At 35.1% G+C, this 13,404-nt stretch overlaps 1 protein-coding gene across 3 annotated transcripts in view; it reads right to left on the bottom strand.

Moving 5' to 3' along the window:
* The window catches only part of LOC120631780 (kinesin-like protein KIF21A), a 99,681-nt gene that overhangs the window by 865 nt on the left and 85,412 nt on the right, over nucleotides 1-13,404 (bottom strand). Inside the window, exons 24-30 of one of the 3 annotated variants that reach the window (XM_039901472.1) lie at nucleotides 13,178-13,346; nucleotides 12,533-12,664; nucleotides 11,896-12,038; nucleotides 10,879-11,027; nucleotides 10,039-10,235; nucleotides 8,799-8,850; nucleotides 4,054-4,108 (exon numbers count right to left, since the gene is read on the bottom strand). In XM_039901472.1, coding sequence (XP_039757406.1) covers nucleotides 8,808-8,850; nucleotides 10,039-10,235; nucleotides 10,879-11,027; nucleotides 11,896-12,038; nucleotides 12,533-12,664; nucleotides 13,178-13,346 — 833 coding nt within the window. In that variant the 3' untranslated portion in view covers nucleotides 4,054-4,108; nucleotides 8,799-8,807. Of the gene's footprint in view, nucleotides 1-2,931; nucleotides 4,109-8,798; nucleotides 8,851-10,038; nucleotides 10,236-10,878; nucleotides 11,028-11,895; nucleotides 12,039-12,532; nucleotides 12,665-13,177; nucleotides 13,347-13,404 lie in introns of those variants that run through there. The other 2 variants (XR_005659065.1, XM_039901462.1) reach the window with 2 other exon arrangements.

The raw sequence follows: 13,404 nt of genomic DNA, 5'->3' as shown, positions 1-13,404 counted from the left end.
AAAAAGAAACCGTGTACACGACTAATATTGAAGCATCAAAAACCACTCTACTTTAGTAGTGTTTCTCGAACAGGCCATTTAGCAGTAGGTAATAATTTTTTTTTCCTCTATTGTTCTAAACGTTTACCATAAAATGGAAAAATGTTTGGTAGCTAGCAACATCCCGCGGGTGTGAAGTGAGAAGTGCTTAGGGCGTTTTACTGTTTTCACACACAATACATTGCATGCAATAATAGCTGAATGAGGTTTCTGTATGTTCTTAATTCTGTGGGTATAACATTATTACATTGAAGAAGAAAAAGTATTATAATTTGATTATTTTTATTAATTATGGTGTTATTAATGGGTTGATAATGATGAAGATTCTGCTTTAATAATTACTAAACCGATTATGATAATATTTTGCATGGGGATATATTGCAACCTAGATGCGGGCTAAAATGCTTTTCAGCCCGAAAAACAAACACGCGGGATCTTCAGAAAACCAAAATATAAGCCGACGCAGTTAGAGGAAAATATATAGTTTTTAAGGGATTTTTTGGGTGGAAATAAAAATGTATATTACATAAAAACAAAATTTTATTCGATATCATTTCAAACAATACACGAAATTTAAATTAATTCAAAGTTTTAAAACGTAATTTGTAAATAAAATATTCTATTGATGCAAATAATACTTCTCCAACTTTGGCCACTAATGGTAAAAAATATAAAAAGAATCGCAACTTTAATCGCAGTTAAAAGCGGAAGCTTGGTGATACGTTTCTAGATTAAAAACATGTAGCACTGAATTTGCGACTCAAAAGGTTTGCATTAGATCCATTTTACTTTGATATAGCGACAATAACTCTTGAACATTTTTAAACAAAGACTATCGGTTTTATTTATCAATTCCGTAAAGAATTCATTTGTAACGTTATCAAACTGTAATAACTTCTGCTGGAAACTTTTCTTCTATTCTTCAACACATCATATGAGAATAAGAATTTTAAAATAAAATGAGGTACAATTTCATTATATAATTTTAGATGACTAGCATTATTACAATATCTCTAATTTTAATGAAGCCATTTGATAAATTAAAATTTCCGAGATAGTTAAAATTCAAATTTTTTATAATGAATTTAAAAATGGTAAGTTAAATGGAAATTAGTGCGAAAATAATTCTGATAAACTTAGGGTTTCTTGTATCAATGAAAAAATCATCTATATATTAAAACTAAAAACACTTTTAATAAAAAAAAACGCTTGCAGTACGAGCACACGCAGACATAAATTGTTATAATGGCGCTTGTTATAAGCCAAGTGTTTCTTGAAAGAAAAACTTACTCTCAGAGTTAGCTCACAGCATCCCTTACACGCAAAATAAAATACACCTTAGCATATTCTCTACAATTTAACATCATATATATATATAAAGATATCTTTAACTAGTTATTACAATCTTATAGCCTCACAAATAGGTACATGAAATTAAAAAATATTGTCTTGTAAACATTCGAAAACATCAAAAAAAAAGGTACAATAATACTGCAAAGGAAACGTAAATTCATTAAATGTAAAATTAATTAAATCATAGCCAAGTGTACAATCTGTAAATACATGAAAGAGGGAGATGCGAATTGTAAATAACTTTATATTTTCTTAAAGATTGCGACTGCAAGAAATATGCTGAAAATCTCATGTTTTATTGCAAATTTATCGAAAAGTTTGCTTTATAAAACATAACGACACAAAATTCCTTAATTTCATCCGAATCGGTGTGCTAGGCCACTATAGGTTAAAAAAATAGTATTATTTATCACGTGTCTACTTTTACTCACACCGGCAAGAAACTCAGCAGCATTATTTTTCCATCTTGCTATCTCGCTCACACGCTGGTCATTTGACACTACCTACCCAATTCGAAAGCTTTTAAACTATTAATTTTTAAAAGAATCACAATAAATGATGTTAATTTCGAAAAAAACAGTTTAATTTAATTAAAGTTGTAGATTTTCAGAACATTTTGCGCGGTCGTAAATTGCTTTCCTCCTTAATTTTTAATTTAGGAATACTTTTGCTTAGATACACTAATGAGCGATTGATAAAATAAAACTATGAATACATGAATTGTTATAAGCTTACCCGTAGCACAGGAATGTAAAAAAATATAATTGATCGATTAATCACAGATTATATTAATAATTAATATTAATGACATGTATATTGCGTTAATGATAATTTTTTTACATTATATTGATTAAAAACCTTTTAAAAATTAACATTAAAAAATAAATTGAGCCCATTAATTAGCTATAACTTAATTAAAAAGAATAATTGTCGATTGAATCAATTTTAAGACAAGTTGAAACCTATTACGCAAAAAGAAGTACTTATTTTTTAAATTATATATAAAAATGTATGTGCGTCCGATTTGGCAATAAGGCATTGGCATCTATAATATGCTCTATTTGCTCAGGCCTACACTTTGCGCCGGCGATAAAAATGGCTGAAAATATTTGACCAAATTTTACCCCTAGCCAAAATATATAATAATTTTCAGTATAAACAACTTACTATCTATATGAAGGCCATTTGTCGGGTTTCTTATATAGTACTAAAACTATTGGTATACAGTCTTAACAATTAATTAGTCCATCGTATGGGAAATAAACTCATTATACCATGAGGTTCACTACTTTTATTATTTTTAGTCGATTTTCGCAATAAAAGAACGAAAAATACATGATATGTTATGAATGATAATGACATAGCATGAATGAAATGATGTTGCCTTGAATGGATTCCATAAATAGATTATTTACCCACAGGTTAATAAGTCTCCTCTGCGTTCCCATTAAATAGTCCGGCGCATAGTAAAAAGCTGCAATAAATAACTGCGCTGAAGTCGGCGGACCCGAGTTAGTGTTTTACGTATTTATGTTTTCTAAGCGACATCCACAAAACAGTATCTACTTAATAATTTGATGCGATAAATCATATGGAATGCTTAATAAAATTGAAAGATAAGATTGATATGAAGATCTTAAATTTCTTTAATCGCACAACCATAGATGCATTTATTTTACCACTAACGCCATCTGTGATAGCAGCTAAAGACAAGATTTTGTGTGGTAACTGACAATATCTTCAATCCAACAATCCAAACTCGCCGTATTCAAGAGTTATTGTTCTGAAGTAAGACTATCTAGTTGAAGCGCAGCGGATACGTTATAATTTATCTAAGTGTTTATCCGTGTTGTATGTTTAAAAATGTATTGCTATCACTTGCACAGTAGGACAGCTACTGTAGCATAGACAAATAGTAAAACGTGATGGATGTATGAATACTATTTAGTCGATTAATGCATTTTAACATTTAAAAATTCCGTATTGACAAAACATTTAATTGGAACTCAAATATTTATTTAAGGAACTATTCAACACCGTATTTTCTACGTGGTATCTATCGCTAGCTACTTTCAGCGTATTGTCGGCCAAAACTATTGTCATGTTTATATCGATAAAGTTAGAAGTTATTTAATCGTATTTGCTTTGTCAACTGGGTACATACTTAAGATCAAGATGTACTTTTCTTTATATAAAGGAAACAAATAATTGGTCGTCAGACCGCTGGTTGGGCGATACGTATTTTTTCGTACCACAGGTCATATATTATGATTTTTACACGACTTTAAATCGGTATAAATTAATTTACAATTTGTAGACATGTTATGTATATGAATGGCTATACGCAACCGCATAACCGTCTAGTGACTGGCATTTATCCCGTGGCCAGAACGTGAAACTTTCATTCTTAGAGTATATTTTGTTTGTTTTGGCGTTTTTATACTATTTGGGCCGATATTCATACCTAAATTCACAAGGCAAGGGTTCCATTGAGTAATGGATTTTCTTTCAAATGCTGATGCTACGCAGGCGATCGAACTTTGAGTCCCAAGGCAAGTCCGATGGTTGAGTGTCGGAGAGTCGTGGTGTGTCCAGACCTGATGAATGCGAGGGTCACCGCCAGGCTCGGCGCGCTCGGGGCTCCGGCGGCGCCGCGGGCGACTGTCACCTCGCCGAGCTGGTGGGGCGAAGTCGCCAGCACCGCACGCGACCCGTGCTGAGGGAATATAGCATTAATTTCATATTATATTCAGCACACATACTTCCATCAACTCATTAGCAAACGTGAGTGAATAATTGTTTCTTTACATTTATTTAAATCAATGAAATACTATTGGATATAGAGAACAACATTTGTATAGTGCGATAGTTAAGGGTCGATTTGTTGGAGGGGGAATTACTCAAAATAATATTGATAATAATTATTAACATGACTAATTATCTTTTAGTCCAATTACATCAATAAATTAATTTGCAATAAATTCGATCAGTTCGAAAAACTTCTTACAATAAAGTTATAATTATTCGGTAAATGTGAAACAAGTAAGTAACATTTTCGTGTTCATAGTTGAAAAGAAAAGATATCTAATATAAGGAAAAAAAGAAATAATACTTTGCAAATTGATATTGAAACATACAAAAACGACACATGAACGTAAATTGTACAAATACATTTAAGTGATCGGGCTTACTGCGTTCTGGTTTATAATAATAACTATAGCGTAAAAGGACCCTTGGTACCAATATGAAAAAAAATCGTCGGTGTCGAATACGATACTCGACGACAACACTATTTTTTTCCAAAAAACACTAAAGTAGTAAAATAAATCTCATTTCTCTAATCTGAAAGCTCAATTTCGTCTACACAGAAGGTGCCAGCGCTCTTTGCGGAACGTCTTAAGCATAAAAATAAGTAGTATGGAAAATTATACTTTAAGAAGAATAGCATTAGGTTCCTTTTACTGTGGTTAACAGTGTTTTGATACTCAGAATTGAGACGATTGTGAAAATCTTATACGAAGAGAGGAAATAAATTATAAGATTAAAAAAAAATGGAAGCATAGACAAGTTAATGAAACTTAATTCAAAACTTAAATTACTTAATAAAAAGGTGATACAAACATTTAAGGCAATCTTTACCAATACAAGTAGGTACTTCTACTTTAAGGAATCAACAAATAGAATTGATGTTGCTATACCTAATATTCTGACCTACAAATGGGGAAATACATTATAGGTATTTTTCAGTACTTCTACGTACCTAAAGCTTTGATTATTAATTGCATCCATTAATATTTAACATTATAATACTATGAAGTATGGATTGGAAGCTATTAAACCAAAGTTACTTAAATATCGATTTACTCGTGTACCAAAGAAAATGTTAGGTATTTAAAAGGTTTACCACAAACTTACACTATAACTCAACCGAGTCAATAAACATGTTTCCAATCTAATAACATCGCTACAACGTAAGCTTTTATCTAGATACGATTACAGAACAGTACTTAACAAGAGATGATGTGATGTGATTCGTTGACACTGAAAGCTGGGTCCTTATTCCGCATGAAATTGAAATCTAATCGTGCACTAGTGGTAGTTAGTATATGTGATTTCTGATATCAAACCGAGTTTATTTTTGTTTGAAATGACAGGCAGCGAATTAGCAACTGGGTACCTGGTGTTAAATTTTCTACTTATTCGATCGTGTAAGTTAAGAACTATATGTATGGAATCTAAAGAACACTATCTCCAGATACAATACAGTTTCCCAGTATTGTAACTAGATGGATATCCTTCTTTATTATAGAAGAAATCGTAGTTAACTTCCACGCTTTCGAATAGATAAAAAATATTATACTTCGGACTCTGTCCCAGAGTTATTTTGCCTTTTATGTAATTGATTCCACAATTTACAAGTAAATTTGTCAATTTAAAAGTTATTTTTGTCACTACAGAAGTTAATTTGTTATATTTAAGGTTAATTTGTCAATTTTGTAGTTAATCTGTTAAGTTTATTGGCAATATGTGGATTCTGAGTCTACACATATGCTCCGTGCGTTTAGCTGCGATTTCAATGTCATATGGAATTAGGGTTCCGGTAGAAAATAGTGTGAAGTAAAATGTGGTTAGTCAGAAGTAAGAAGAAAAACTCAAGAAATATTCTGAAGAGAACAGAGACCCTAGTGTATTTAGTTAACATGACACCGGGAAAGCAAGACTATGATTGTATGGAAGGTTGCTAATGTCCCCGATCCGTCATTTAAAATAGTACTGCCATGCCCAAGTGGCAGTTTTGTGTGAGACGGCAGACCACTAATTAGCAACTATCAAGAAAAAATTGTCAGCCAGCTGAGTTACTTTAATTAGTCAATTTGGAATAGATTTACCGAAGTAAGAAAATTGGAAATCCATACAAAATTACAAATTTTAACTCCGGTGTCACGTTAGAATCGAAACCTTTGGAAGGTTTCGACCAGGAAGAGTTAACAAAACAGGTAATACTGTATCTGAGCTGTAAGCGAGTGGTATGTAGCACTCGTTTATATCTTCAATCACTATAGCCTTTATACAGCCCCTATATAGTAAATATTTCTTATTGTCAACTCTTCGTTGTAGTAGGCTACACTAGGGGCTCAAGCTGTTTGTAAACCTGTACTTAAGACTCGTTGCCCACGAGAGTAAACTAAAAAAGCAGTATTTCTGCCATGATTATATTCCTCTACATAGTACCCTAAATATATTTCTAAAGAACACTATAATTCAATGAACTGCCTCAAAATAGTATTTTTTAAATGCATAATTTGTTTATAGCAAACTTTCCTTAATAAATTCTTGACTTCGAACGTAGATTATAAATCTTCTATTTCTTACTTAAAAACCGTATTAATTGTTCCTTTCCTGGAAAATATATTGTTATTTTCAATGAGCAAATTTCGTCAGTTAGGTCTGTGCTTTACAAACTCACTCTAACTTCTCCCAATATTATTGAATAGCTTTAATATTTGTAGGTATCTAAATTTCGGTAATAACTTTCTATAGACTTCCGGATCTTGGTTAAATTTGAGGTTTCATATATCCCATCGATTTACTTATAATATATAGTGCAAGTGCATCAAACATAAAACAGTCTCGTTCTGCAACCACTAAAAAAGTGAGCAACGAGTAAATAGTACTGGTGCATACAACGATTCAGCAAAGCAATCATTTGCCGTTAATGAGTGAAGCGGCGACGACGCGTGCGCAGTAAGCGTGGACTCAGGGCGTGCACGAACACGACTGACGATGGTGTTTTATATAAAATAACGAATACGCCATTTCTCTGTCTCTAACAAGATTCTCAAGAATCTCTCAAGATTCTACAGATCTACATAAAAAAAATCAGCCCATTAATATCCCATCATCCTCATAAAGCCAAACATTGTGAATGTATAAAAATGGTGCATTCTTCTAGATGTGTCCTTGAACATAATACAAGAGATGGCTTTGCATACGTTTAAACACAATGTTGATACACTTTTGAGTATGTAGTTGTTCGACTCCATATTCATTTGCACATAAATAGAATTCAAACATACCTACTAAATTTTAAATGTTGAATTAAAAAAAAAAGCAAAATCTCAGAGACTTACCGAAAACTAAGCACACTTAAAAAAATATATATATTTCATCGTCGCAAGTTATTATATAAATTAAATAATTATTTAACTGTGATGTTTTGTACGAATATGTACGAACTATAACTGTCGTATATTCAATAGAAAATGGCGTATTCGGTCTTTCTTTCAAATCATAAACATACTTACTGTGTAAAGAAGCATAAAGTCAATTTTGTAGATAATACCAATAAGCTTGTAGATCGTCCGTGATGTTAATGCAGTGGCCCAGTGTGAGTGTGTGTTTGTCGAAAGGAAGGATATAATACGACTCCACCATTTAACGAATAGTTTTTTACATTATATGAAAGCGTTTTCTTTGTCTAGTACCAACTATTTCTTTTTATATTTGTACGTCAGCAAGTCAATTCTTTCCATAAATTAATTGGATGATCTTTAGGGACTCTTTTCAATAAGACAGTTTCATGCGTTCGATTATAAAACTAAGCTAATTCATAGACATATTGATAATACGAGAGAATATTTAGGGCGTTTGCACGAGACGCTGCTGCCACCATTTAACTGTGCTGGCCTTGTTATTCGCCATTCACAAAGTTTTATATGTAATTTTGTTATTTTGCTCTTGCTTCTTTAAAGTGCAATAAAGATGCTTTAATAAAATCAAAATATAAAATTATTCATTTTATGGTTTAACCACAAATGAGTAAGAAGGGAACTTCCACCACAAATGAATAATAAGCATGTTAGAATCTTGTGCATGGGTACTGTAAGTTTCAAACCTTTTTTTTTCTCTCATTACCATTTTAAGAATAATTCATGATTTCGTTACCAAAGAATGAAACTTGACTGAACTTGAGTGTAAAAAGCACATTATGTTACAATATTATTACGGAGAGGCGAGAAAGTTTTTGCTAACAAAATCTAAGTACGACATATGTCGTTTTGTGGACTTTTTTTTTAGACTTTTTGTCTAAAAAAATAGTTCACAAAATGACACAATAACTTTAATAAAGTCTGTTCTTCACGAACTCTGTACTTCTCCCAGTACTTTTCAATAGCTTTTAAGTTTGATCACATACTGTTTTTTTACAAAGATCATATGCTACAAGTTACTCTTTTAAATATGTAATCATTTTATGAGCTTTTGGATCTCGGTTACATTTGAGGTAATAAGGCACATTCCTAATCAACATTTAGAGTGCAAAGATGAAAGACTTTTGATAGCAAAATGTGGGTATTTTGTGTTTGTGTGTGGGTATTTTTGTTGGTAGTGCAGTGTTGTGTGTGCACCTGTGTCGCTCAGGGCTCGGAGACCAGCCGCCACGCGCGCACTTCGCCGCCGCTGCAACACACTCACATGTTAACATCAACACTTTTATTATTTGAACTACTTTTAAATTCAAACAAAAAATGCTTTAGTACCATTATTACAGAAGGGGTAAATTATACTACTTTTGATTTAGTCAAAAGGGGAAATCGTTGTATTTAAGGAGATGGTCAAAATTGGTTTTAAACATACAAATTCATTTGTTAAAATTCATCAATCTTTGAATAACCATATACCTCTAAAATCTGGAAACAAAATAAAGTAAACCGCAATTTTGCAATTAATTCTTAATCTTAATCTACCAATAAGGTATGTTAATCCATGTTCAGTTTGGACCTAAAGTTGTAACTGATACCGTCCATCTCCTTCGTAAAGTAAAATTTTTGAAGGTAAGTAATTGTTAAAGTTAGCTGGAAACTGTTACTACTGTTACTGCTACTCTACTAGTAGGGCTTTCCTTGTCACAAAGCTACCTATAGAAAAGGATAGCCCTACTTTTAGATCTGTCAAGTTAGTTAAGCTTAGAGATTTGTGTACAACAGAATTGGCACTATTGACTTTTGTAAGACACTCTGAGTTACTCTTATAAATATGTCCAATGTTTTCATAATAAACAGTCTGACCATGTGAGGAATACCTCACATAGTCTGACTGTTTATGCTCTCTTGGAGATACCGATATATCAGTATCTACAAGAGAGCAAACAAACGTTCAATCGGGCGCTAGTGCCGAAACCATTATGCTGTAGAGCATGAGTTTTGAACGCTTGCATTTGAAGAGCATTTTGCATTTCAAATGTTATAGAATTCCAAAATCAGTATAAAATGGGTCTATATGATTTAAGTTGCGTACTCCAAGTATCGCATTGTTTCCTATTGTGAAATGGAAATGGGAAAATTTTCATAAATTATATTTTATTTCTATTGGATATGGTTATGGATTAGGGCACATTTGAAACCCTCCTATTTTTAGTTTAAGGTAAACGAATGTAGTTCTTACAATTAAGATGGAGCAATTATCTAGGGTGTTAAATAAACTTTAGACATTTGACTTATTAGGATTTCTATCTAAAACAGACCATAGTGACCACTCCGAACACATAGAGGGGGCTGCGGAACTATCTAGAATTTTCTGCAGGACGCCCGCTGTGCTGGGTCCCCCGGACTCATGTTCCTTCTTCCTTGATTGTATCGGATAGCTCACCTGCCGGCCGTGTAGAGTGTGTGCGTGGCGGGACACGCGGCGAGTGTGTGCGGGGCGTCGGGCAGTGACGCGGGCGGGGCGGCGGGGCGCAGTGTCCCGCTCCACAGTCGCAGCGCCTGGTCCCGGCCACAGCTCGCGAGCCCCGTGCCCACTGCGCATAGTCCCGTCACCCATCCTTTGTGGGCGTTCATCACGCTCTGCACACAAAAAGACACGCCAATGTACAAGTAATTCATTGATGTGTTCACAGTCACGCGCGTGCGCCGGCCAGCGTCAGACGTGTTTGTACGCAAAATACTTGTGCGTATTACTCAAATGCGTACACGTATTTTTTGCGTACAAAGTCAATAAAGCTAATAGATACGCAGGAGATATAGCTACCTTTTATTAGGCTATTGAGGTTCCACTGATCTCTATATTATTAACACATTAGACCAGTTGTCCTTATGCAAATTAAAGCTTTAATTTTACGCATCTGAAGCGCTAAATGTTTCATACGATTGCCACTGGCACTAATAATATCGTGGTTTTAGTCATTCGAATTTAGTTCCAAGGACACTATTATTATAGCGTCAAAATGGCCTCTAACTAGTCAAAGTGAGGTGCTTTCTAAACAACTGAATATGACCTGCTTTAACGTTGAAGGAAAACAACGTGAGGAAAACTGCATGCCTGCGAGTTTTCTATAATGTTCTCAATGTCTGAAGACTACAAACGCACATGGCCAGCGTAGTGGACTATGGCCCAAACCTTTCTCATCATCAAAGGTCAAAACATCACCTTCACTCCTCAGTAAAAGATTATATGGTGATTGAAAAATCAGCCTTTAGAGCTACGTACATGAGTGAGCGCGTTATCCGTCAAAGACCAGCATTTGAGGCTCGAATCACGTGATGCGCTGTAGAGGAAGTTACCACGTAGGTACAAAGCTTGTACGCCGTCGTAGTGTGGCGGTTCCAATTGTCGACGGTTGCATGCCTCCCATGTCCCTACACCAAAGAGAACAACATAGTTAAAGTATCATATGCAATATAGCTTAATTAATCTATTTTCGGTGTTACAAATTTGGCGGAAATACAAGAGTTTTTAGGATATATTTTCTAATCTAAGTCTACAATTTTTTGGGCCGCTTATCTACGTTTTTCTATATAGTTTATTATCTACGTTTATCTACGTATAGTTTTTTATCTACGTTTATCGCGGTTTCTTTTCCTGGGATAAAAAGTAACCTATGTTATTCCCCGTTTTTTCAACAAACTCTATGCTAAAAATCGAGTTCATTGATGGCTTAGGGCGTTAAGGAACAAACACACTATTATCATCAATTCAACAAATTGACGTGCACTGCTGGACATAAGTCTTTTGTAGGGACTTCCACAATCCACAGGGCTAGTTGCCTCCAGCGGCTCCCAGCGACCCGCCTGATGTCATCTGTCCGCCTCGTTGGGGTTCGACCTACGCTGCGTTTACCGGTGCGGGGTCGCCATTCCAGCATCTTAAGACCCCAACGTCTGTCGATTCTCCGAGCCATGTGCCCTGCCCATTGCAAATTCGTCTTTGTCACTCACTGAACTATGTCAGTAACTCTAGTTCTTCTACGGATCTCCTCATTTCTGATTTGATCACGTAGAGATACTCCTAGCATTGCTCTCTCCATCTCCCGTCGAGTGTGTCTGAGCCTTCTTATGATGCCCATAGTAAGCGACTACGTTTCAGATCTGTAAGTCATTAATGGCAACACTTTTCGAAGACTTTAGTATTTAGGCACTGAAGGATTTTGGACACGCACTATTAGACGATCGCATTTATAATATTATATTAAATAATGGATACGCTTAGTTATTTGTCAGTACATACCACTATTATGTTGCAAGTCGTGCACGCGCACGCAATGGTCCCTCGAGCCCGTAGCGAGACGGTCTCCGCTGGATAAAGGTTCCCGAGCGAGGCACATGACCGCTGCAGCGTGCCCCGACCACGCTTTGTATACGCACTCCAGCCTACAGAGAAAATACATTGTAAATTCCGTGTCCGCACAAAGCACGCACGGGTTCGCAAACATAATCTGCACGCACATACGTCAAAATTGCCTGCGTGCGGAACGTATTGATGAATTGAAGAATTCTTAAAAATTTTGTCAATAATATAGCAGACAGCCATAAAACCTCTGCATTAACAGGGCCTTTAATGTAGAGGTTTCACGCATTCGCTGCATTTTAGTATGCCGACTCACTAAAGACTTAACATATTTAGTGTGTTCAACGTAACATGAATTCCAAGAAAACTGACTGAGGGGAAAGTAATCGATGACCGCTTAAATGTAAACACAACTGACGGCTCTCACTGCGTAATTTGTATGACAATTGCGTTCATTCAAAAGTATAAATCAAAATAATCTAAAAGTTGTGGGACAAAAGTTGAGTATTATTATGAATACGTAATACTCCGCCAAATAGGCTTATGTATTAATAAATTTATAAAAATAATATCTCACATTCGCAAGTCCCATAGCCGCAACTTTTCCCCGGCAGCAGTGTACAAGCGGCTCGTGGAGGCTAAAGATATAGCTGTCACCGCCGCCTCGCCTCCGCGCACCGCAGCCGTTGGACCGACAGCACCTGATGACCTACGAAACATTATAAAATTTATATAGTCATAAAAATCATATTTAATTAATTTAATTATTTTTAATTAAATACTTTTTTTATACATAATATTAATATTGCTAGTTATTTATTTGTTTGTATTTAGCTACAAGTATAGTTATATACTTTTATATATATTACATATATAGATTTCTTTAAGTAATGAAATATTTATTACGGGTGTATGCACCACCTACCTATTTTCTGTATTTATATTCTTCGCCATCTGTTGCCTGAAAGAAATCGCTATAAAGCTATAAGACTGCCACATTGTATACGTTGTTTTGTTATACGTTTCTTTTTTATGTGGTGTACAGTAAAAGTACATTCATTCATTCATTCAAATTTGAGTTTAGTTACTAAAATTATATTTGGTATACGTGCGGAAACAAGGGAGACGAGCAGTGACATGACGGCATAAGTGAATGACATGCCGTTTAACGTGACGGCATACTGACGTTAGTATAAGTATAGATATCGATATCGAGACTCACCACAGAACAGCGTTGGGCCCGCTAGTCCTCGTGTCGAATAGTTTGACGGCCGCACCCGCAGCAGCGGCAACGAGGCGCGAGTCAGCCGCAAGTGCCGCCACGGCACCTCCGCACCACGCGCGCCACGCCTCCCTCCCGCCCGATAGGTCCCAGCCGCGAACGGTGCGGTCTGATGACAAAGAACCATTCATCATATCACGAGTCTCATCACAATGAGAACGGGTTTA

The sequence above is a fragment of the Pararge aegeria genome, chromosome 2 (genome assembly GCF_905163445.1).
Source record: "Pararge aegeria chromosome 2, ilParAegt1.1, whole genome shotgun sequence".
Lineage (NCBI taxonomy): Eukaryota > Metazoa > Arthropoda > Insecta > Lepidoptera > Nymphalidae > Pararge > Pararge aegeria.
Note: the sequence above shows the minus strand (reverse complement) of the source record. Positions and strands in the feature narration are given on the sequence as shown.